The 27,256-nt window shown below is 37.1% G+C and overlaps 1 protein-coding gene across 3 annotated transcripts in view; it reads right to left on the bottom strand.

The window, feature by feature from the left end:
- LOC139447303 (guanine nucleotide exchange factor DBS-like) overlaps nt 1-27,256 on the bottom strand; it is a 146,940-nt gene that overhangs the window by 64,158 nt on the left and 55,526 nt on the right. For all 3 annotated transcript variants that reach the window (XM_071228601.1, XM_071228599.1, XM_071228600.1), the window contains exons 6-9: nt 18,701-18,817; nt 17,908-18,167; nt 13,082-13,196; nt 12,482-12,604 (exon numbers count right to left, since the gene is read on the bottom strand). In XM_071228601.1, the coding sequence (XP_071084702.1) occupies nt 12,482-12,604; nt 13,082-13,196; nt 17,908-18,167; nt 18,701-18,817 (615 nt within the window). The remainder of the gene's footprint in view (nt 1-12,481; nt 12,605-13,081; nt 13,197-17,907; nt 18,168-18,700; nt 18,818-27,256) is intronic.

Genomic DNA, 27,256 nt, shown 5'->3' on the forward strand with positions numbered 1-27,256 from the left:
ATGTCAGGAATATTGATGAATTTGGTTGTGGAACCATTGCCAGCCAATGGAACTAAAACACTGACGTACCCTGACTTGCGAGTTTGTTTCTCATCAGTCAAGTTTAATTGCCTCTATTGTTGTCAAAGTAACTAACAGACTTTGATATTGCACATGGTTGGTCTTTCAAAAAGTGTAATAGCAGACATGTGGAGGACATTTCCAGTTAAATCCAGATTTATCCAGCTTCAATTTCCAGCTATGTTAGTCATGTGTATCCAAATTTGACACATCAGTGACAAAAATCATCTCTAATTCAATACCCTATAACTCCCGTGTGTTTTCAGGTGAAGAATTGACTTGTTTTTGCATGTGTTTGTGAAGGGTGCCAGCAGTGGGTGGTATCATCACTATTTGACAGTGATGCTCATGATTTCAATTCAATCACTGGAATGTCTGGTCCAGACTCGATTATTTACAGACCGCTGTCATATAGCTGGAATATTGCTAAGTGCGGCGTTATACAACAAACAAACAAACAAAATATCTGACACTGATTCCTAAACACAAGGATTGACGCAGTACAATCTGGAATTTCAAACCCAGGCCTTACTAAAAAAAAAGGTGAATAGAGTGAGCATGGTTTTGCACGGCTTTAAGCAATATTCCACCCATATCACAGCAGGGACCCCTGAAGTGGGCTTCACACATTGTACCCATGTGTGGAATTGAACCAGAGCCTTCATCGTGACGAGCATTGTAACCACAAGACCAACCCACCACCCCTCAGCATAACGCTTTACATAAATATATGATACAAGTTTAGAGCTACGTCTTTAACCAGCAACCCATTAATGTAAATGTGACAAATGCATACCAAATCTCGATTTACCAGATATAGAATGCTACACACTGACATAAAAAATGAGCACAAAATCAATTCAACTTAAACCTACACAAAGATCAATATAACTAAGGTGTTCAGATCTCAGCGCCTGCTATCATTACATAGCAAGCTATATGGAGATGAAAGAAATATTGATGTAACCTACTAGATTCTGTTAACTTATTACACACTGCACCAAGTAAACTCTCATCAACACACATCGGCAAGTTAGCCCCTCCCCTCATAAAAGAAGGCTGATGGCACGTAGCCCTAGCTACCAGAATCCAGACATTCCTAAATGGTGTCAGTTCATCCATGTTTGCTTTACATATAAAATTCCTTAAAGGTAAACTGATGTATGAACATTCATAGGCAATGGATGAAGGAATGTGAATTTTTCAATGTTGGAATTGTTGAAAATTTTTATCGATATTTTATATTGATGTTTGGCAGAACAATTTATTTATTTTTTCATTTAATTGACAAACCTACCTTAAATGTAAAATAAAATGCTGGAATGAAAATATTTTGTTGTATATTGTAGCCTATATTTCTACATTTCTTTTTAAGATTTGTAGAGATATAGGCTACAATATACAAAAAATGAATTCAAATTAACCCTGACTATAGTCATGTGTCTCTTGGCATACCAACTGAGAAAATATGTACTGTACGTTTTTATTTGTTTTGTTTCTTTGTTTGTTGTTGTACGTAAATAACTGAGTCTGGACCAGACAATCCAGTGATTTACATCATGAGCATAGATCCACACACTTGGGATATGATGACATGCATCGACCAAGTCAGCGAGCCTGACCACCTGATCCTGTTAGTCGCCACTTACGACAATCCTAGTCACCTTTTACGGCAAGCATTGGTTGGTGAAGACCTGTTCTACCCCGGATCTCCACGGGTCCAACAAGGTTTCAACTTGATCTTGTGTAATTACATCATGATTACCGTATTCGACGTAATAAGCGCCCTGCTCTAATAAGCACCCACGGCAATATTTGTTAATATATTGGCTAGTGAACAATCTCAATTAGCACCCCTTCCAATTGATTAATCTACACATGACTTATTTATTTGTGTATAATACGCACTCGTATGTTATATGCACCCTTAATTATGGGCAATTAAATTCTGGAAAAATATATCTGTCGTATATAAACATTTCAGGCTGTCGGCATAAACCAGAGAAATTTACGATCTTTCAACTCAAAATAATATTCTAATAAGAGCCCCCTATTTCTAATTTTGAGAGCGCCCTGGGCGCTTATTACGTCGAATACGGTATATTACATTTGTTTCTTGTTTAATGTCTCACTGTGCAATATTCCACTTATGTGACGATGGCCTGTACATAATCAAGTCTTACAACAAGCATGGCTGGTGAAGACCAATTCTAACCTGTGCCTCATCAGAGTAACCCAGCTTCTAACAATGTGAGTTATCACTTGTACATCACAAGATCAAAGGACGAGGTATACAGAAACGTTCACTCCATAAAAACCTGTCATGTAAAGAATTTATCGTAATCACAAGTTACAAAGGATTATTTTTATAAAATATTTGCATGTTTTAATTAGACCTATTTGTCAACATCGGGTGGTCGGGTAGCCCAGTGGTTAAAGCGTTCGCTCGTCACGCCGAAGACCCGGGTTCGATTCCCGAAATGGGTACAATGTGTGAAGCCCATTTCTGGTGTCCCCCGCCGTTATATTGCTGGAATATTGCTAAAAGCGACGTAAAACCTCACTAACTCACTCACTCACCATCATAGGTCTGGTAACTCAAGCATGAATAGAGTCAATTGCGGCATGACAAGCAAGTCGTGTCACATCAACCACTAGGGCCTCCTTACAGGCCAGACAGACACTTACCCGGGTTTCCACAGATGGAAACTGGCTATTCAGAAACCCACAAGTGCAGAAGTGGTCTGACCAAAGATCAAAATCAAGGTTAATCTGGTCTTAACCGGATCCTGGCATGGAAAAGGGACACAACTCAAACTGGAAATAAGAAATGCCATGAATGTCCTCAAGGGTAAATGTTAGCACAGGCAATCCTCTTAACCACCAAGATTCAGCTGTTCATCTTGGCAGACACTAATTACCGTGTTTATCACCAGGATATATGAAACTTTCACAATCAACAATGCCGTTAATATTTAACGCCCAAACCAGTGGAAGAAGGTTCATGGTTCTCCTGCAGACATGCAACTGACGTTCTTGTCCAGATTCTTGTATTAAGCGGATATTTCAGTATATAAATGAGAAACTTCATACATTTTATAATGCTGTTTGATTATATCATACCACACAACTTCTTAGTCTCCTAATATCTTCATCAATTTGTTATCATAATCTCAGACAATCTCTCTCTCAGTCTGACACAAGGTGATGGATCTGAAATTACTATTCGCATCCACGTAGAAGAAAATCATGCTTTGGTTCCGTAACAGCTTCACAGGGAATCAATGTGTAGCTCCTTGGCGTTGTTACAACAAGTTTGCCTGGCAACAAGCCCACTTAATGTGTAATCTTTGTTCACTTTTCACTGCAGTTGGACTCATCTTTAATCATGATTATGATTCAAAATAAATCTTAACTTATTTGAAAACGGGTCATTAATTTTTCTATTGCCTGGTGAACAAAGCTTTTCTCATTGCATAAAATAAGTCAAACATCAGATTTCCAAATTTTACTGATTCATATTTCAAAGTGGAGGATTGCATACATGCTGCTTTTTGAAGTTCCTTATGAATAAAATATATCAATAATAATTCTATAAATATTGTTCATGTACAAAATTAATCTCTATCACAATAAACATTAGTCTTAACATTAATTCCTAATCCTTGACATTTCATTTCCCCAAAGTAATTTCAGTCACAAATAGTAAAATGTAGATTCGTGTATATTTTATGTTGTATATTTCAAATGGTGCATATTTCATATGTAGTATATTTTATGGCGTATATTTCACATGGTGCATATTTCATATGTATTATATTTTATGTCGTATATTTCAAATGGTGCATATTTCATATGTAGTATATTTTATGGCGTATATTTCACATGGTGCATATTTCATATGTATTATATTTTATGTCGTATATTTCAAATGGTGCATATTTCATATGTAGTATATTTTATGGTGTATATTTCACATGGTGCATATTTCATATGTAGTACATTTTATGTTGTATACTTCATATGTAGTATATTTCAAATGGTGTATATTTCATGTGTAGTATATTTCATATGGTGTATACTACATCTTGAATGTTTATCTTCAATGAGGGTGAGGATTAAATCCCCACCCCAACCTCCATCCCCTGAACCACACCCTGTGCGTGTATATCACTGACAACAGATTTGTTATAAGATCTAGGACAACTATGAACCACCCTTAGCATTGCATAAATCATGAAATGGACATGACAGGTGATGGGAGGTCCTGCATATTTCATGACAGGTTGTCCATTGCAGAACATGCACAATAGACAGGGCATCGGTTTAACAAACTAGGTCACTCATACTGATTTCAAAATAATGGATTTTTTCATGATTCATTTTGATGTGCAGGTGACAAGGACGCGTTTCTGTGAATAATATATATATACAAGCACAAGGTTGTTTATGACATTGTTGTCACAATGATACATCGTTTTGTGACACCTAGACGGTCACAAATAGAAACAATGTACAACAGTTGAATAAACTACCACTTGCAGAGCCACAAACATTCCACAACAGATTTCAGTAGCCACCAATTCAAGTATTCCACACTGCCCAGATCACGTTAAGGTAAATTGTCCTATTCATGAATAAATTAGCTTAACACCAACTGTCAAATTTCCAAGGCGCTATTAGCAAGGAATTAGTCATCAACTGATGGGCATGAGTGAGTGAATTTGTTTTTTACACCCCTTTTAGCAATATTCCAGCAATATCATGGTGGGGGACACTAGAATATGGGCTTCACACATTGTACCCATGTCGGGAATCGAACCTGGGTCTTAGGCGTTCAACTGATTGGAACCGACATTGACTATGCAAAATATTTCTGCCAACATAGAACTGAACAGATCTTCAAAAATATAAAGACATATGCATTAAAACCAGGAATTTATGTAACAAAATAGCCAACCTCCAAAGCCATAGGTATACATGAAATAGACATGTGATAGCAAGGAAACCAGCCTCCTAAGCTACAGGTATACATGTGATAGCAAGGAAACCAGCCTCCTGAGCTACAGGTATGCATGAAATAGACATGTGATATGAAGGAAACCAGCCTCCTGAGCTACAGGTATGCATGAAACAGACATGTGATATGAAGGAAACCAGCCTCCTGAGCTACAGGTATGCATGAAATAGACATGTGATATGAAGGAAACCAGCCTCCTGAGCTACAGGTATGCATGAAATAGACATGATATATCAAGGAAACCAGCCTCCTGAGCTACAGGTATACATGTGATAGCAAGGAAACCAGCCTCCTGAGCTACAGGTATGCATGAAATAGACATGATATATCAAGGAAACCAGCCTCCTGAGCTACAGGTATACATGTGATAGCAAGGAAACCAGCCTCCTAAGCTACAGGTATGCATGAAATAGACATGATATATCAAGGAAACCAGCCTCCTGAGCTACAGGTATACATGTGATAGCAAGGAAACCAGCCTCCTGAGCTACAGGTATGCATGAAATAGACATGATATATCAAGGAAACCAGCCTCCTGAGCTACAGGTATACATGTGATAGCAAGGAAACCAACCTCCTAAGCTACAGGTATACATGTGATATCAAGGAAACCAACCTCCTAAGCTACAGGTATACATGTGATATCAAGGAAACCAGCCTCCTAAGCTACAGGTATACATGTGATATCAAGGAAACCAACCTCCTAAGCTACAGGTATACATGTGATATCATGTGATATCAAGGAAACCAGCCTCCTAAGCTACAGGTATACATGTGATATCATGTGATATCAAGGAAACCAGCCTCCTAAGCTACAGGTATGCATGAAATAGAACTGTGACATTAGCAAGGAAACAACCCTGTATATCACGAGTATTGATTCAGAGACGGATGCCTCCTTTCCCTGCTCAGCAAGGAGACAGCTGCATGACCTAGTCATTACATCATGAAATTTACAACCTGAAATTTACAACCTGCTAATTGCAACCCGATATCAACATTAACACCACTGAAATAAACACATCCTACCTGTCCATCAAGCTCTCTGTGCATGGTAATACCCACAACACAAATATCCTGACCCTCGGATGTCTGGGAAATTTCTACTCCACTATTCAGGTGCATATATGGTACAGCGTAAGTTGCTCCATAAAGACGAAGATGCTCTGTGAACTGTCAATGGAGGTCAGGAGAGCGTGAGGTAAATGTGTGTACACCAGCAAGCTCTTGTTCTCCAGGCGACCTCAGCTGTGCCGCGTGCTATGTGAAACTAGCTCATAGGCCAGCATACAAAATAATTGTTTCTCAATATTTCAAAAGCCTTTAGAAATTATTGTTCGTGTGTGCACAATAGCAGTGAAATATTGTTTGGCGGTGTTGTTCTTTTTATTCACATCGTGAGGCCAGAGAAAGAAAAACTTGTTACATTGCTGAACAAATATTATCAATTGTTATATTAAATGGTTGAAATTTTTGCTTCTTAATTATTTTATTAAATGGTTGAACAGACATGTTTAATCAATGATACCAAAACAGGTACAAAGTATGTGACTAGTTATGACTATTATTGATTATGATTATGTTTATCAAATATTTTGTATCTATTGACAATTTTTCTTCATTCAAAGAAGAAACAGATATCAGGTGATTCCCTTTTAACGTAAATGTGGCTATAAATTGATAAATAATTAAAAACCTATGTTTATAAAAATACAAATGATTATTATATTTTCAATTGAATAAAACCAATCTATGACATAACCATAACATTCGTTATTCTCTAAAATACAGAAAAATACAATTACCTTATTCGACATAATAAGCGAATCACTCTAATAAGCACCAATGGCAATATTTGCTAATTGTATCGGCTAGTGAACAATCACAATTAGCACCACTTCTGATTGATCAATGTACACTTGCATTTATTTGTATATGATACGCACTTGTGTGTTATATGCACCCTTAATTATTGGCAATTCTGGTAAAATATATCTGTCGTATATAAACATTTCAGGCTGTCAGCATAAACCACGAAATTTACGATCTTTCAATATGTTTTTTTTCACCAAAATAATATTCTTATAAGAATCCCCTATTTCTAATTTTGAGAGCACCCTGGGCGCTTATTATGTCGAATATGGTACTGGTATTAAGGAATTATGCAACATTACAAAACAAATCAGTTCATTATGTAAAATGTTTAACTCTAAACATAACGCAATACAAATCTAATTTCAACTGAAGCTTCAACCTTAAAGTCTTCCTAGACATTCAGTAGTTTAGTATACTTAAACATTGAGTATAATAACTTCTTAAGTACCTCTAACAACGTTTCAGGGCAACTTCTTGCCCATCAACCAGATGAAGAGGAGTGAAGAGGAGTTTACAACGCTTTTAGCACTATTCCAGCCATATTACCGCAGGGGACACCAGAAATGGGCTTCACACATTGTACCCATGTCAGGAAACGAACCAGAGTCTTAGGCGTGACGAGCGAATGCTTTAACCACTAGGCTACCCGACCGCCCCCTGATGAAGAGGAAGTAAAGAGACAGGAACGTTACATCTGATGAAGAAGATGCTGTCCATCATGTTGCCATATCACCTTCACACCAACACTGTAAGTTAGAGGCATTTCCAAGTGTTCTCGACAGACATTTTTTCATCTCCAGGATATGAGATCTTGGTATCCTCTCCTCCCTGCTAGTTCAATGATAACATTGGCTATGATTAGACACCTGCATGCATAGCTGGATCCTTATGGCCTTGGGGGAAGATAGACTTGGTTGACAGAGGAAACCTTTGCCGCACATTTAATATTCCTAATTATGACTGAAGATAATACAAGACATACAATTGGTTTCTCTGAAAGGAGAGGCCAAAGAGGATTTTTTATTCAAGTGAATGAGTGAGTATGGTTTTGCGCCGCTTTTAGCAATATTCCAGCAATATCACGGCGGGGGACACCAGAAATAGGCTTCACACATTGTACCCATGTCGGGAATCGTACCTGGGTCTTCGGCGGGACGAGCCAACGCTTTAACCACTAGGCTATTCAAGACTTTCAGCAATTTCCAGTGAATGATTTGTTTAATTTATTTAGACTCACACACCCCCACCCCCCCCCCACCACCCCCCTGCCCCCACCCCCACACACACCCCCAATTACTCCCACCCACCCACCCAAAAAAACAAAAAGACAAAAAACACAAGAGTATTAAATCGTCAGTCTCTTAGGAACAAAATAATAGAAACATTTGCATTTGGTACTCTAAAAGGTATTACAAAATATAAAAACAAAACATGATTGTACCAAAGAATCAAGTTGTTCATATATCTTTACAAATTTAAAAAAAATATAAAACATTTGGTGGGAGGGGTAAAGAAAAGACCATTACAACAAAATTTCAGCTTAGTGCTTACAAATAGGCCTACATAATAGATGTCCAAGTTGTTAACAGGCCCCCATGATATGCCTGGAATATTGCTGAGTTGACACATAATAATTACAAACCCTTCCAAAGTTGCAGTTTTCTCAGTGATTCAGTTATACGTGTACAAAATCTGAATCAAATAATAAAATATGATATATAAAAAATGTGCCTATTAGATTGTTCATTCCTACCTCAACATCAACCCTATATCGATGGCGATGAATCTTATCTCCGTGATGCCGATCTCCCTCATGTATATAGGTCCGAACCATATTGCACACGACAGTTCCAACCCCCCAGCTGGTCGGTTCTTCACAATATGCAACCACAAGGCACAACCTTCCTCTGTGAACTGATCCCAACTGATTCTGTGGATCGTGACCCCAGCTAACTCGTCTCCAAGGTTTGCGTTGGAACATTTTCTACACTCATACAAGAAATATCAACATAGTAGCGGGAGACTGGTCTTGTGAACAGGTTTCTTGTTGATCACTTGTATACTGACCCCTTAACCATGTACACAGAAATATTTGTCTCCTGTGATGCACTTGGGGATCTATATTTGACCAAGAAGAAAACGTTCTTCGCCATTAAATCTTGTTTAATTATGTTTTTTGCTGATGTATTGGATTCCAAGCTGAATAGACACTATATCACATTTCTGTTGAGTCAGCTGATTTGTTTCTCTCTTGGCTGTTTATATATTTTACATAAACATTTTCTTATTATTAATCCCTGCTAAGACCTTCAAAGAATCGTTTTAGTTCAAAACTACTCATTTTTGTAAATATAGAGAATGATTCTCTCAGGAAGTGATAAACAACATGTTTTGAAAGGATAAACTAATCAATAACATTCATGGATGGATGAGGCATAAAACCATACAGAAAAGATGTTACAAGATATTTTTGTTGTAATGTGGAGATATTTGTGCAAAAATGAATAATCTAACAAATAAATTATATTTTATATAGGATTCTTATGAACGTCCAGAATTTCACACTTTTGTAAAAGTATTAAAAGAGGTATTATGTACGAATGCATAAATTTTAAAAATCTTTTCTTTGATTAATAAAGTTGAAACAATAGTTTTGTTTTGTTGTTACACTACAGAAAAGAGTTTTGTTGACGCTTTCAAAGTAATAACTGTTATATCTTTTAATCTTAAATCTACAACTAAACAAACAAGTGCCTCATCCTGACATCACAAGGTACAGTAGCCCAGCCTTGTTGGCTACATATGCTGCTGAAGAGGACACCCCTACAAACAGTTACATATTACAGCTGATATGTACATCTATTAATATTAATCACTAAACATTTGACATCACATATTTAGATGTTAACTTAAGAATACTTTAAACATCACTTCAGCACATTCCTTCCTACACATTTGCAAAACCCGTCATCGATTGTTTCTATTCTGCTGAAATAACAACTTGAGAAAACTTTGAGGAATTTTTAAGCTGTTAGAACATATCCAACACTTGAAGGAGGAATGTTACAATGTAGGGACGAATCGATGTTTCCTGTTTTAACCACAGGGGGATATACCTGGCCGGTTCCTTCCTCAATTGGCATTTTTAGGATAAGGACTAGGACAGGGCTGAGTCCTGACTCCCACGCTCTTCCTGTTTAATCCAGGGCATGTCCTGGAACTAGTGGGCCTAAATATCACAACGAAGCTAACTTGTTTAGGAAGTGTTTAAATGCAAATATGGAGAAATAATAATTTGTTCCAGGATATATTTATCTTCAGTTTTACAAACAAACAAAACCCTGGATGCTGTACATGCTGAATGTCCTGAAAATATATATTTGGAAAACAAAATGACATGCTCCTCCTTTCAGAGAATTGTTTTTTGGGGCCTTAAAAAATATTTTGGCTACAACAAAAATCCAAAGCAACACCCCCCTACCCTACAGAATATGACAGGCTGGTCACTTTCACAAATCTGTCCAGCCTTGTCATCTAAGATGCCTTTTACAAACGACAAGCGACACTGAAGACACTCTCCATCACCCGATACTTCACTGTACATGATTATTCAATACATCAATGACAGAGAATAAACAGATTATCTACCAAAACAGATTCCATAGGGTGTTAAAGGCACAACAGTGATGGAAGTTATCAGAAGAAAACATAGTGACAGGCCTACATACAGGAATACTTGAACATCAAATGTGGGAATATGTAAAACAGATTCCTGGCTCCTGGCAGGCTGTTGCAGTGTGACATTGATTCATAACAGCATGTGTCACTGGTTTCCACAAAACAGATTTTTTAAATGTCAGCATCAATATCAATCAAACTCATCTGACAATAATCAAGTGATGAATTAGACAAGCATAAGCAGGAAAGAAAATTATATGACACAAATGAAATATCACCTTACAGTTTATTTTCTATCATCAATATCACAATTTAAGAAAAGGACAAGAAAAAATGGATAATTACAGCTTTGACTGTTCAGAATGTGTCAACAATTAAACATAACATGACATAATATACATCAGTAATATATCAGTAATGTTTTTCTTAAAACCAAACTGTCTAGAAAGTGCAGGCCTACATTTTTTAAGCAAGAACTATATATGATGTCACAAAAAACACTTTGAGCTATCCGTCACCAGCCATGCACAAACAATCCAGAAAGCATTGTTTGGGGAAAAGATTGGAAGAAAATTGACAAACATTACAGAAATGACAAAATGCTGAAGCAGCAGTGTTTAGAGCAATGTCGATAACTCTACGGCAATTTTTCTCGATGATAGCAGACTTTTCTGTTGACAAACTTTGAGCAGGAATTTTACACAATTTACTCCCAGATTTACAACAACATTTGTTAGTGTGAAAAAAAAGATACAATGTGTTTATTCTGACGATTTTGTATTTTGAAAAGACAATTGAAATTGATGTTTTTATTTGCCTAGATCTTGTGCAGCTATTTCGGTTGCGTTCATCTTTACTCACAGCAGACTTTGAAGAAAGGTAATGCTTTTTTAGGAAATTTGCTCATTTCAAGGTTACAAATTGATCTTTGCCACAAAAGGCAGAATCCTGTCCAAACAAATATTCAGGCAGAACATCAATAGCAGGCTTTCTGTCTGTATGTTAAACTGACATAAAGTCAAGGACGAGTTGTTCTTGAAATAGAACAACATAATTTTGATAAAATGTTTTGTTTTAATATCAATCTAGAATATCCCAACTGCAACATCAAAACAGTTATCACTTAACTAATGTAGTATTTTCAAAATCATAAACAACCCCCAGAAATAAAATCACAAAAATTATTTAATTTGTCTTACTAACATATTTAAATACTCAATACATTGGAGGTCAACTTGAACACAATAATTATTTGTCAAATTTTTCTCCTGTTTTATATTTACATGAGTACAGGGTAATGTCCCTTTGTTTGAAGAGAGACAGACAGACAGACAGAATCATGGGAACAGAGTAATGTCCCTTTGTTTGAACAGATGAATCATGGGAACAGAGTAATGTCCCTTTTTTGGACAGATGAGTCATGGGTACAGCATAATATCCCTTTGTTTGAAGAGAGAGAGACAGACAGACAGAATCACGGGTTCAGAGTAATGTCCCTTTGTTTGGACAGACAGAATCACAGGTACAGAGTAATGTCCCTTTGTTTGGACAGACAAATCACGGGTACAGAGTAATGTCCCTTTGTTTGGACAGACAAATCATGGGTACAGAGTAATGTCCCTTTGTTTGGACAGACAAATCATGGGTACAGACTAATGTCCCTTTGTTTGGACAGACAGACTGCATTGAACACTATACTGCAGGGTTTCTGGTTACTGTTAATCAAGCTAACTAACAGAGCTCATGATTAAAACCTCTGAAAGTGAAAAGATGGATTGGTGTCTCACCTTCTACAAAGAGAATAAATTCAAAATTTGTACACTCATGTAAGAATCAGAAATCACTTACCCGAGCTGACGGTTCAAATTCTTCGAAAACCCGTATTTGAGTCTCCACCTGTGACACTGACTCCCCTGTCTCGGACATCTTCGTCTCCAACGTCTCGACACGGCGCTCTATGGCATACTGAATCTGAACAGCAGAAACATACATATTGTTGACAGCAAGTCTGTGCGAGGAACATCTCTTTGAATCATTTTCAGTATATTTGGTAATAGTATATGGAATATCATAATTCTGGGTTTTTAAAAAAAAAGGTTTGTTTAATACCACATTCAGCATTAGTCCAGTTATTAAGGCAGCCTGAAAATAATCCAATCTGGAGCAAATAATCCAGTGATTGATATTATGAGTAACGTCTCACACCAATGGGTTACGATGACCCGCAATGCACCAAGTCACCGAGCATGACAACTAGGTCTAGTAATTAAGTCACGTTTTAAGATAAGCATAGGTTAGGACCAATTCTAACTCTCAATCATTTACAGCTCATCTAGCTAGACCAAACAAAATTTAACTTGACTGGTCTTTGGACCAGTGGCTAAAACTGCAGACCATTACAGTGGAACCAAAGCAGAGTAAATGCTTTAAAATTCACAAAATGCTCACAAGTTTAAATTCTTCTTCGAACTCCCGTAGTTTGAGGCACTGACGTAGTTTGTCTTCATGGGTTTTCCAGAATTCACCAAATTTCTTTTTTGTCTCTTCAAGCTGAACAAGAAGCCTGCAAATATGTTGAAGAATATATTAATCGATGACAACAATTACACCATACGTTGATCCAAGGGGGAAAACACACCCTTACATCCCTAATTGTTTTAAGCATACCAAACATTTGGGAATTATATAGGGCATAGGTATTCTAAAAGTAAACATAAATCGTGACATATCTTCAACAATATTACATCATTACTAAATGCAAATAGCCCAATCACGAAAAACACCCCTCATTTACCAAACAGCAGAAAGGGAGGTCGGTGGGTGTACATATGTGTGCAAACACCTCTTCTTAAAGTATACAAAATATCTATACAATCAGATATTTTATAGATGACCAGGGTGCCGTTGTATAAAACTACCTTAGCACTAAGACTGTCATAAGTCTATGTTAAGGTATGGGAGTTCCGAAGATCACCTCAGCGCTAAGATCGCTTTGTACAACGGCACCCAGGTATACAAAAAGTAAACATATACCACTATGATTTAGTTGGTTGTTTTTTGTTTAACACTGCAATTAGCAATATTCCATCTATATGACGACATTCTGTAAACAATTTAGACTGGACCAGACAATCCAGTGATTAATATCATGAGCATAGATCAACGCAATTGGGATCGATGACATGCATCAACCAAGTCAGCAAGCCTGACCACCCGATCCCGTTAGTCGCCTCTTACGACAAGCAAAGTCGCCTTTTACGGCAAGCATGGGTTGCTGAAGACCTATTCTTCCCTGGATCTTCACGGGTCTAAACCACTATTACTAACTCCTTTGATGATATATGTTCAATGAAATTACAAGATTTCGGAACACAAATTGCTCAATCACACCAAAAACATTTAAAAAAAGTTATAGCCATGCCTGCACTCTATACATATCTCTTGGAGAGAGCACAATTATTTATACCATCCATGGTTTCCAACTGACATCATGGATCATCCAGCATGACACAAATGTAAACATAACCTGTATCCTCACAGGGATTTATCTAGGACTCAAGACAAGGTGCCCCTTGCAGGCAAAATAGAATTTTTTTTTTCTTATTTAAATACTTCTTATTTTTTTAATTTAAAGCTATTTCAACATTGTATTACCGAGCTACTGATAAGCAGCTTATCTGCGTAAAATACCCCCCAAAACTATTCAAATCATGCGTAAATACCCAATGAAACTTTTTCAGCATGCATACAAAGGGGCCAATTTCCAAAACACAATTACGAGCTAATTGACTTCCCGAGTCAAGCCCATATTTCGAACCGTTATATACATCTAAAACATTTCATTTTGTTTAAAATCTCAAAATGTTTACTCATTTTGGGAAAAACCCAATAGAGTGATGACTTGATAAGGGAAAAATATTGGTTACCAAATGTAATAACCCAATTAAAATAGAAACCTTCGAGTAAAAACTCAATTACTCAAAAAGTTATCTGGAGTTATTATGACATTGCATTCAATGCAATAAAATATAACTAAGCACGGAAACCTTTACTTCTCTTTCGGTCCTGTTATCGGGGAAATACAGTTTACCCTTAAAAAGATTAAATTTAGTTGATATTTATTACATGAAATGGGAAATTCATAATTCCAATTTGGGAAATCTTAATGACATTTGCTGCGGCATGAGGCCAAATATCGGCCTCTGAGCTGGTCTACATAAATCCCTGCCTCATCCAAGTATACACGATATAAACACACGCTATAAACACACGATATAAACACACGTCCACGCAGCATGTGACAACATCAAACAACATGGAACTTAACAAAGTGCAATTTGGCCACTCAGCTTGATTCTGAATCAACAAACCTCTATTCTTAGCACAACATCAATTTAAGTACGACATCAGAAGATGTTTATTTAAGACACTTGATGCGGCTCCTCTGAGATGACCCTTGTGGATGAGCCTAGCGGTCAGTGCAAGATCCACGTGGTGTTTGCATCCATTGTCAATAAATATACACTTCAGAGCATCGTTGCGTCTAAATACAATCTTTATAAACATACATGGCTGCATCAAGCTCACAGCCCTTAGACAGTCTGGCTGGAAAGAGTAAAGCCTGTATAACAATATTTACCAAGAAACTAATCATATTTGAAAATTTGTCTCAGACAATATTTATATTTGTATTTTATATCAAAATGTGAAGTATTCAAATTAGTCTTCCTATTTAGTGCGAGGCAGGAAATGGTTATTTAATTATTTCTTTTTAATTTTGAAATTTGTCAAATAATGAAATGAGTGTTGAGTAATAAAAACATATCTGAATATATTTCATAGAGGATATGCTTGTTTTAGGTTACGGATGTTGATTTGTGCTGTATCAGCAGTTTTTTCAATATTATGAATTCATTCAAAAAGTTATAAAGGTAATAGGTTATTAAATTCTGATGAATCAAGCAGGAAATACTTATATCCCCCGCCAGTATGACATGTCAAGTTGTGTGCACGGCAAGAAATATTGTACGTTTTTCAAGATCTGCTCTGAAAAAGAGCACAACCGCCATTTTCAGTCCAAGTCCAAGTCGTTGCGATGGACATTCGAAGAATGAATTATTAAAAAATCCCAAACTATCAAAAGGCACCAGTTCACCACTAGGCCTATCTATGTGCCAAATTTGGTTAAAATATCTCTCATAGCTTTTGAGTTCTACTCTGGATGGATGGACAGGACCCATTTCTATATCCTCCTTCCAATTGATGGCAGGGAATGATAATAACTAATAAACTGTTAGAAGTTATTAGGAGAACATTGTTAAATACTGATTCAGTTATATGGATTGGATTGTATGACACTGAATGCCATACATTTTCCACATTTCACACAATTATGAGGCCACAGCAGCTCTTATTGATCCTAAATGTCAAATACTTTGGAAAAATATATAAAAAACAGCTATCTACTGAACAAAAAATGTTAGGGATTTTTTATTTTTTTATTTTGGGGGGGGGGGGGGGGGGGAGGGGAGGGGGGATCTTTATGAAATTGTTTGCTCAGTCTTCACTACAAAAATATTAATGATCCCTAAATTTGCCAAAAGTTCTAATTTCAGCAATTTTTGGTCAGTCAGGCTCATAAACAAACTAAAAAAATATAAGTCCTAATGAATAAATCATTTTCTCTATTCTAAATAAATAATCTGAATTATTGAGCACACATCGATATTCTGATCATTGAATGCTTTAGTTAACAAAGGGATTTTATGTGCACTTCTCTGATTCTCAGATTCTCTGACTGTACACAACAGACACTGACCCAACAATTTAAGTCATTATTTCAGTGGTGAACAACACAGTTTAGTAATTAAATAGTTAAGCTGAAGTGTGTACAGCCTAAGTTCAATAAATACCATTCCTAGAAATTTATATAAACAACACTTGAATGTGCTGGAAAATGTATTATAGGGCTAATCCAGTGTTCGAAATACCTGCCTGCCCGACCGTCCGAGACGGGTTGATTTCAACTCGGGCTGCCAGATTTTCAAATCCCCCTGCCCGACGGTCGGGTTATATTTCATATGTAAAAATATTCTAAATATTTCCCGATGATAAGCATTATTTACATGATGTATTCTAGGATATTAAATACAATTCTGACCTAAAAAGTGTTTGCTATTTCTTTTCTTGCATTACTTCATGTTCAATGAATTTGATTTAAAGTTTTAATTAAATAATCCTGAGAAACATATGATTATAGTGGGCAGGCAGGTTTTGGTCAGGGCTGGCAAGTATTTCAGCTAGCCAGCCCTGTGGTCTGGCTGAAAATGTTGGGAGTTTCATACCCTGGCTAATCACATTTAAATCACCAACAATATAATTAGCATAAGAGTCACTGGGATGCACAAAACCTGCTTTACGGGTTTTTACAACATACAGTAAACTACGGTTATAACGAACTAACGGATATAACGAACTAACTTTTTAGTCCCGACTGTATGCTGTAGTTATGCTGTATATATGCTTATAACAAATTACGGTTATAACGAACTAAAATCAGTAGTCCCTTTGAGTTCGTTATAGACGTAGTTTACTGTACCAGAAAAAAGATCACATAAACTCTCACACACATTTGCTGTACAGCCTAGCTCCTCACAGCGATAGCCCGTTCGCAGAGCTCTCTATACTATCGCTGCCACATGTCAAAACTCCTTACTGTGACAGGTGACCACAACCATGCTTGGAGTTGAACTCACAACCGAATGACCATTATGTTTTCAAACAAGCCATGACTGCTGCGAAGCTGGTAACTCTTATCCCAGCTTAATTATCTTTGTTTGTCAATTTGAATATCTATTTCATTCCAACTATCATGTGATTGGTATTGTTAGAACGTAACGGGGAAGTTAAGTGATTTTCCGTTAGCCTTCAATCTCGAACCAATCTGATTATACAAACAACAAAGTAAATTCATCTGGAAAACATGGTCAGTCGTAAAGCTTTTCAAAATGAACTATGATGGCATTCCCAAAGACATAAACCAAAGTATAAAGGTTACTACATTTGGGGTTGGAGGGCAAATTTCAAGATTCACTGGTGGAATTGATGTTACCGAGAGTGTAACGAAGGTGTCATGCGCTGTGAAGGATCTTGGCTGTACAGCTACATAAGGGAGATAACTTCAGCCTGCCTGATATAATAGTACTGCTGATCAGGCCTACCAAGCTCCTCACAGTGACAAAGGTCACATGCTGGGATGGAGCTTGCTGACATACCTTTCCAGCTCCAAGACATTGGTGAGTTTGACTAGAGGCACTTCAGAGTTTTCTCCCCTGATACACTTGAGTAACGTGTCGCCATGACTGGCTGCATTGGCTACATCCTCCATCACTTCCTTCCTCTCCTGGATGTGGCCTTTTATCAGCGTCTCCGTTCCCGGAACGTCATTTGGAAGGTCTGTCTCATCCAGTTTCTTGACGAGGTTATTTAGAGTCTTGCCTATTGCATCCACATTGAATGCAAACTTCTCTATAGCCTAGAAAACAATGATGAAATTCTGCTGAATTATGAGTGGAAGGCATGGTCTTATGATTAACGATTTCAACATCATCACACCCTCAAATCATCATCATCATCATCATCATCATCATCATCATCATCATCATTGCCCCAAATCATCATCACAAATCAAAATAATCATCAATTAGTTTTGTGTCAACATTATCCTTATCTTCATTCTCATCATCATCATTATCATCATTGCCCCAAAGCATCATCATCATCATCACAAATCAAAATAATCATCAATTATTTTGTGTCAACATCATATCCTTATCTTCATTTTCATTGCTGTCATCATTGTCAATATTTTCAACTCCAGGTGCCAAATAAGGTTCATCCCAACAAAAAATCAAAATCCTTCATGGGAACACTTCCAAGTCCATTCACAGCATCTTCATGACGATTCAAAGTTGCAAAAAATTATAAAACATCATAAAATTCTACTCATTACCAACCCTTGCAACCTTAAAGTCATCATAAATTATTTTCACCCCTCATCACACTCACCGATCTGTGCTCCGTCCACTCACTGGGGTCATACTCCAGCGCCCCGCCCACATCCGTGGTCAGCATGGACGGGTCCACATGCTCCAGCATCTCCACGGGGCTGTCACACAGTATAACCTGCATCACAAGGAGGTAACACACTCACACAGTGAGGACTGTCACGGGCCTTACAGCTCAAACACTGACATTACCAGAGCTACAGATAAGCAGCGTATTTGCGTAAAATAACCCTTCCCCCCACAAAAAAAATATATTTTGTTTATATTTTTTTATTCAAAACCCAATTACTTTTAATCAACTTGCGTACAGAAATGCATGCATTAAATGAAAAACTCAAATACATAAAAACAGCTCACGTAAATACCCATTAAAGCTTTTTCAGCATGAATACAAAGGAGCTAATTTCCAAAACACAATAATGAGCTAATTTACTTTCCATGTCAAGCCTATATATTTAGAACAGTTATTTCCTTTTTTTTTAAATCTTAATTTGTTCACTACTTTGGGAAAAACCCAATAGAGTGATGAATAGATGAGTGAAAAAATATTGGTTACCCAATGAAAAATGTAATAACCCAATTAAAATAGAAACCCAAGGGTAAAAACTCAATTGCTAAAAAAATTATCAGGTTTTTTTGTTCCCATAGAATTGGGTGTTCATGGAGATCGACTCCAACTTTGGTATAACATTAGAACCAAATGCTAAAAATGACCCCCAAGTAATTTAAAAAAAAATACCTTCTTTTTATTGAAATACTTAATTGTGTATATTGTCAGTGCACATGTCAGGGGACAGTGTTTTGTTCGTTTATCTAGAGTGTCTAAATGTTGTTCTTCAGATTCTGCTGTTTCCATGATCCAAACACTGAGCTCTTCTCTCACACCTTAATTTCTTGGAGAAAAAAAAATGAAAATGTCAATGTAACTTCAGACAAACATCTTTTCCAGTCTCCTGATCAAATTGACAGCTGCATAAAAAATTCATATTTCTTACTCGTTATCACATCTCTGACACATTAACACAAACAGCACATTAATCTTTTAGTGAATTGTCACAAATAGACTAAAGCATAAAGGTCATGTCATGATGACATTAAAAAGTTGCTTTTTCTCCAAATGGTTACTATTCCAATAAGCCAGTATGGGTAGACTAGCCATTGTCATATTTTGATTAATTAAATTTGCTGGGAATAAAACATATCTGTTTCATGTCAACGGAACGTGATGACTGAAATGTACAATGATGTGGGCAATACACATCATCATAAATTGCAGTTTGTGTGTTCAATTTTGAAATTGACAACACTCCATTTCATACCTACTTGCACTGATGGAAATTAGTAATGGGACCATTGGTGCCAGAACAGTAATTAGATTCTTATATTCTGACATTTAGAATTGGTATTTAGTCAAAATCAGACAGAAGATGTTGGACTGATTATCAATTACATTGCAATGTAACATTCGACAATTAAGTTCATTTATTACATTATGCTGCCTAGTATGTAGCCAATTTCCATCCCCGCCACTATAATGTCTTCAAATCAAGATTAACAGCTCTCATGGGAATTCAGGGAGGGAAATTGGGGGAAATGTAGATCTCCTTTATTGATGCTGTTCGTTGAAAGTTCTGCTGCTCCGCGCCAAGAGATTTTGGTTCTTGTGGCGTATTCAGAAATCAATGAGATGGAATTCTCTTGTGTAACAATCGAGGCGATGGAAAGGAAAAGACGAGAGGCCAGACTTTTTTATGAAAGCTGATAACTTATCAATTTAAATTATTTCTCTTGCTTTTCAATTATGGTTCATAAATTTTGTATTCTGAAACTAGAATTACTGTATGTGATTACTGACAATGATAAGAAAGAATGTGAAAAGAAATGATTGGCTGATTTCCCAAATCAAAGTGTCACTGCCATACACTGTTATACACCGCCATATACTTAGTGGTGATGGAGGAACATTGTATATACGGTGAAGGTGAAATTGGGTTTAACGTCACGTCCAAGATTATTGCACTTATATAGCGACATGCATGCACGTGTGTGTGTGTGGCTGCTTGTACTAGTCCGGACTGATGCCGATTTATAGTGCTAGCCTACTGAGATACCATGCCGCAGTTTAACATGAATACCCCACTCAGACAAAGTATACTAACTCCGAGCCGACCAGTCCTTGTTTTAGCCCCTAAATGCTGAGCGCCAGACAGGGTAACAGCAAGTACCATCTTTTAACGTCTTTTGGTATGACGCGTCCGGGGTCAAACCCCGGACCTTCCGCTCTCCGGGCGGATTGTTCTTGATTGTATTATTTGTTCGTTTGTTTGTTTGTTTTCATGCAGCAGCCAAATTCAAGCTCTATCGTGGTAGTCTGTAAATGATCAAATCCAGATCTGACACAAAAGGTCTTGAAAGAATAGGCAAAATCACATGGTCGGGACACAGGGAGGAACAGTGAGCCAACTTCCCCAATCTGACTTCAGATGCAGGGTAGTCCGTCTAACCTGGGTCCTAAATGGGTAAAGAGAAAGTGTTTGTTTGTTTGTTTGTCTGTTTGTTGTTTAACACCACACTCAGTAATATTCCAGCTGTATGATGGCCTGTAATTATTCGAATCTGGACCTGACAATCCAGTGACTGACATCATGAGCATCGATTCACGCAATTGGGATCCCGTTGGTTGCCTCTTCCAACAAGCATAGTCGCCTTTTACGTCAAGCATGGGTTGCTGTAGACCTATTCTACCTTGGATCTTCATGGGGAGACAAGCGTGGGTTGCTGAAGACCTATTCTACCCTGGATCTTCATGGGGAGACAAGCTTGGGTTGCTGAAGACCTATTCTAAGCTGAATCTTCACGGGTCAAAGAGAAAGAGTGAGTGACAGAGTGAAGGAGTAAGATAAAGAGTGAAAGAAAAGATGAGTAATTCATTTGACAGACACGCCACAGCAACAGGTAAATGCAAAGTCCTAGACCGACGCAGAGAATTACCTGTTGTCATATCCACGCCCAAAATAGACCATCGAAAGACAGATAACTAGAAATAGTCTAATAACAGACAAAATAAGGTGATAAATCCTGAGTCAAAGATGCCCCATAAAATTAATATGAATTTTGGCTAATTGGCAGCTGACTCCTGTCAGCCAGTGCTGGCCTGTGTACCTCCCCGCATTGATTCCTGGCCTGGGGGATGCTTGGAGGGACTGGGGATGGTCTTTTGTAATCAGGGAATATCAGTCTGATAAACACATCAGTTGGTTGTTATGCCAACACAGGATGCACAGATGAATAAGCTGCTAGAAATAGGCCTAAAATCAATGACATCGGATGTTGTATGTACGTCAATACCACTGACCGGAAACATGTTGGTGCATGTACAGCAGGATGGCACGCCAGCTGCAGAAATACAATATAATGTCTGTGTCTGTCTGTTTGTGCTCATGTCTGTTTGTGTCCATGTCTCTTTGTGTCTGTCTGTGTCTGTGTCTTTGTCTGTGTCCATGTTTGTCTGTGTCCATGTCTGTCTGTGTCTTTGTCTGTGTCCATGTCTGTCTGTGTCTTTGTCTGTGTCCACATCTGTCTGTGTCTGTTTGTGTCCATGTCTGTCTGTGTCCATATCTGTCTGTCTGTGTCTGTATCAATATGTCTGTGTCCACATCTGTCTGTGTTTGTTTGTGTCCATGTCTGTCTGTGTCCATATCTGTCTGTCTGTGTCTGTATCAATATGTCTGTGTCCACATCTGTCTGTGTCCATGTCTGTCTGTGTCCATATCTGTCTGTCTATCTGTGTCTGCGTCTGTATCAATATGTCTGTGTCCACATCTGTCTGTGACCATGTCTGTCTGTGTCCATATATGTCTGTCTGTGTCTGTGTCTGTATCAATATGTCTGTGTCCACATCTGTCTGTGTCCATATCTGTATCTGTCTGTGTCTGTATCAATATGTCTGTGTCCACATCTGTCTGTGTCCACATCTGTCTGTGTTTGTCCATGTCTGTCTGTGTCCATATCTGTCTGTCTGTGTCTGTCTGTGTCTGTCCATGTCTGTCTGTGTCCATATCTGTCTGTGTCTGTGTCCATGTCTGTCTGTGTCCACATCTGTTTGTGTCTGTCCATGACTGTCTGTGTCTGTGCCCATGTCTGTCTGTATCAATATGACTGTGTCCACATTTGTCTGTGTCCATGTCTGTCTGTGTCCACATCTGTTTGTGTCTGACCATGACTGTCTGTGTCTGTGCCCATGTCTGTCTGTATCAATATGTCGGTGTCTGTCTGTGTCCACATCTGTTTGTGTCTGTCCATGTCTGTCTGTGTCTGTGCCCATGTCTGTCTGTATCAATATGTATGTGTCCACATCTGTCTGTGTCCACATCTGTTTGTTTCTGTCCATGTCTGTCTGTGTCTGTGCCCATGTCTGTCTGTATCAATATGTCTGTGTCCACATCTGTCTGTGTCTGTCTGTGTCTGTGCCCATGTCTGTCTGTATCAATATGTCTGTGTCCACATCTGTCTGTGTCTGTGCCCATGTCTGTCTGTATCAATATGTCTGTGTCTGTTTGTGTCCATATCTGTCTGTGTCTGTGCCCATGTCTGTCTGAATCAATATGTCTGTGTCCACATCTGTCTGTGTCTGTCTGTGTCCATGTCTGTCTGTGTCCATATCTGTCTGTCTGTGTCCATGCCTGTCTGTCTGTGTCTGTATCTGTATCAATATGTCTGTGTCCATATCTGTCTGTGTCCATATCTGTCTGTCTGTGTCTGTATCAATATGTCTGTGTCCACATCTGTCTGTGTCCATGTCTGTCTGTGTGTGTGTCTGTATCAATATTTCTGTGTCCACATCTGTCTGTGTCCATGTCTGTCTGTGTCCATATCTGTCTGTCTGTGTCTGTATAAATATGTCTGTGTCCACATCTGTCTGTGTCCATGTCTGTCTGTATCTGTGTCCATATCTGTCTGTGTCTTTGTCTGTCTGGGTTCACATCTATCTGTGTCTTTGTCTGTGTCCATGTCTGTCTGGGTCTACGTCTGTCTGTATCTGTATCAATATGTCTGTCTGTATCTGTCTGTATGCTCGTCTGTGTCCATGTCTGCCTGTCTGTCTGTGTCAATATCTATCTGTGTCCATGTCTGTTTGTCCCTGTCTATGTCTGTCTGAGTCAATATATGTCTGTGTCCATGTCTGTTTGTGTCCATGTCTGTGTCATATATGTATCCATATCAGTGTCCCTGTCTATGTTCATGTCTCTCTGTCTGTTATGTCTCACCGTGTCTGCATGATTTTGTCAATATCTGTCAGTGTCTGTCATAATGTCTGCCTGTGTCTGTGATACCATCTGCCTGTTTCTAGCTGTGTTTGTTGTTGTTCATATCTGCATGTACCTGTGTGAGTATCTCTGTCTGTCAAAACTTTGCCAATGTCTGGTTTTGTCTGTGTTGAAATATGTCTATGTGTCTTCTCAGTCCACATCTGTCAGCATCTGTCTGTCCACTCTCAGCCCCACCATCCAGAATGACCAACAAAATATACATCGTTCCTGCCAAATTCTTGGAACCGAACCCCTTAAATCTTCCTTGTTGGAATCCAATTTCATTTCCGAAATGACTTTTTCAACAAGCTCTTGTCTGCAAGCAGTAAATCAAGGATAACATATAGATAGATGCTATCTTTGAAAACACGAAACATATGACCTCTCCATTGACCATCTCCATACAAACTTGCCGCCATTGTGAAGTCTAGCAATGATGTAAGGCCAGGGGCAATAGTTAGGAGAAGCGCGGGAGCTCTCCGTGGAATATTGGTGCCTTTGATTTAGTGTTTGCCTGGGCCAGGAATAGACCAATAGGATCAATAACGTGGAATATACAAGCCCAGGGTGTAAGAAAATTGGCTGAAATTCTGTGAATGAAATCTGCATTTTCTACGTATTGTACCGGTGGTGTCAAAGTACTTGTATTTACTCGTCAGTGTACATGAAAATCTTAAAATGCACTTGTGTCGGTCATGTTATTATTTTGACAGTATGATAAACTATAGAAAAGGCTTTTTGTGAAAATGTCAAAATAGCAGATTTATAACGGTTTTGGGGCAAGCTCTGCAATCCTCTGATGGTACTGATGGTGGAAAGAGGTTTTAAAGAGAGGGAGAGAAGACGGAGATGGGTCATTGAAGTTACCCATCAATGCTTACCCTTAAAAAAGGGTTGCTTGGCAGCAGTGGGAATGTTGGATTTCTCTTCATTCAACACTATCACAGCTTGAACACGATGATTTGTGTTGAATTGAGTCTGGACCAGACAAAACCAGTGGTTGATAGTTTGAGAAACAAACCACAGTGGAGCAATTCAGGGAATCATGTATTAGATATTCTTGCAGCAGGCGAGGTGTGTGTGTGTGTGTGTGTGTGTGTGTGTGTGTGTGTGTGTGGATGTTTGTTAGAAGGAGACAAATTGTTTTTTTCAGTGACAGCTTCAAGACAAATATAATTTCTTGAATGAAAGGAGATGGGAAGGACAAAAAAATGTTTTATCTTTTATATTTTAAATCTTTAACACTGTAATATGTACTTTCTATCTTTAATACTATCTATAATACATTAATACTTTAAATCTTTAACACTTTAATACTTAAATACTTTCTATCTTTAATACTTTCTATCTTTAATACTTTAAATCTTTAATACTGATAATTTTTAAAACTTTAAACCTATAATACATTAATACTGTAATACTTTCTATCTTTAATACTATCTTTCTTTAATACTTATATTGTTAAAAACTTTAAATCTATAATAGATTAATACTTTAATACTTTAATACATTCAATCTTTAATACTACCTATCTTTAATACATATAATTTTTAATACTTTTTAATAAAACTTTAAATCTTTTTTACTTTAAATCTTTAATACTTCAAATCTTTAACACTTTAATACTTTCTATCTTTAATACTTTCTATCTTTAATACTGATAATTTTTAATACTTTAAATCTGTAATACATTAATACTTTTATTACTTTAAATCTTAAACACTTTATTACTTTAATACATTAAATCTTAAATACTTTAACATTGTTTAATACTTTCCAGCTTTAATACTTTAAATCTTTAACACTTTATATCTTTACTATTTTAAATCTTTAATACTTTATATCTTTAATACTTTAATTTGGCCAATCACCAATCCAAACTAATTCATACACTGCATACAATCCAACTTTATCTTATAGTCCTTACCCTAATTACACTGGCCTGAGCACTTAAGGAACCAGCCTTTATTCCCCATGATTTCCTGAGAGATTGTACTATTGAAGCAACATTAAAAAAATACCCTCATACTTGACAGGACCATTTTTGTGCCTTTCATTTTTAAAAACACAACATGTACTTTACAACCAAAATTAAAATTCTAATAAAAACATGACTTCAACGTGATCGAAACACACTTCCCATGGCGCTGTCAATCAATAACGCAGCGTGATATTTTAAAGGTTATCAATTACATTCCTACCAAGCTAGCCTACACAAGAAATATAAAAATAAAAATACGATCAAAACCCACATCAACTCATTAAACTACACTGTCTAAGTTTCTCTTAATAGAAATGTTTTATTTTATTGTTTTTTTTGTGGGAAAACGAAAACCATTAATTGAATTAAGGGTGTCCACCTTATAGAACCAGCAATAAATTTATGAGGCGTTTCATCACAGTATGAAATCAATAATCGTCAATTTCTAGAAAGAGAGATGGGCTGTCATGTCGGAGACTTGAATGCAGCCAACTGCTAAGTCCACGTCAAAACTTCACAACAAGAAGACTTTTCTCCATCTGATCAATGAGACTTTCCAACTATTTTGGGAAAGGAAGGTTTTTGCTGAGTAGCCCCTTTGTGTGAGAATAAATATTGTCTTCTTCAGCACTTTTCTTGATATTAATGGGTTCTTTTGTGGGAAAGACCAGACCAGTATTTCAATATTTTTATCTTGTTTTACATATGATCCTACACAAAATTGTCAAAATTCAATCTAAAAATAAAGATATAAAATATGATTGAAATATGACTATTTTTATTTTTTAACATATTAATCAAACAGCATTTCATTATTTTGGTTAAATTTGAATCTTGGCATATCGCCCAAGGAAACTGGTGAAATAAGAAAATAATTGGTCTGGACTAAAATATTTCAAAATGTTTTAAATGTAGTATGTTTATGAAGAAAAAAATATTACGTTGATGACTGGCTATAATGTATCTGTCATTCATGAGATATTAGTAGAAAATGCTTTGAAAATAATTTTCTATTTACATCCTGGTTCAATGATATGAAAACACAAATGGTAAAAAGTTATTTGAATGAATGGTTTATTTGTCTTGATTTTATGTCAGATATTTTTCTTTCTAAACTAATGAAAAGTTCTTCTTTCGATTGAGCTACAATACAGGAAATTAACTCTCTTTTTTCATATACTGTGAATTTCCACTTCAAAACTGAATAAATCAGTAAAAAATGAGAAATGGGGCCTAATAGTCTTTACACAATGAGATGTTATAATTA

This window comes from Haliotis cracherodii, unplaced genomic scaffold (assembly GCF_022045235.1).
Source record: "Haliotis cracherodii isolate W230 unplaced genomic scaffold, xgHalCrac1.p SCAF_7, whole genome shotgun sequence".
Classification (NCBI taxonomy): domain Eukaryota; kingdom Metazoa; phylum Mollusca; class Gastropoda; order Lepetellida; family Haliotidae; genus Haliotis; species Haliotis cracherodii.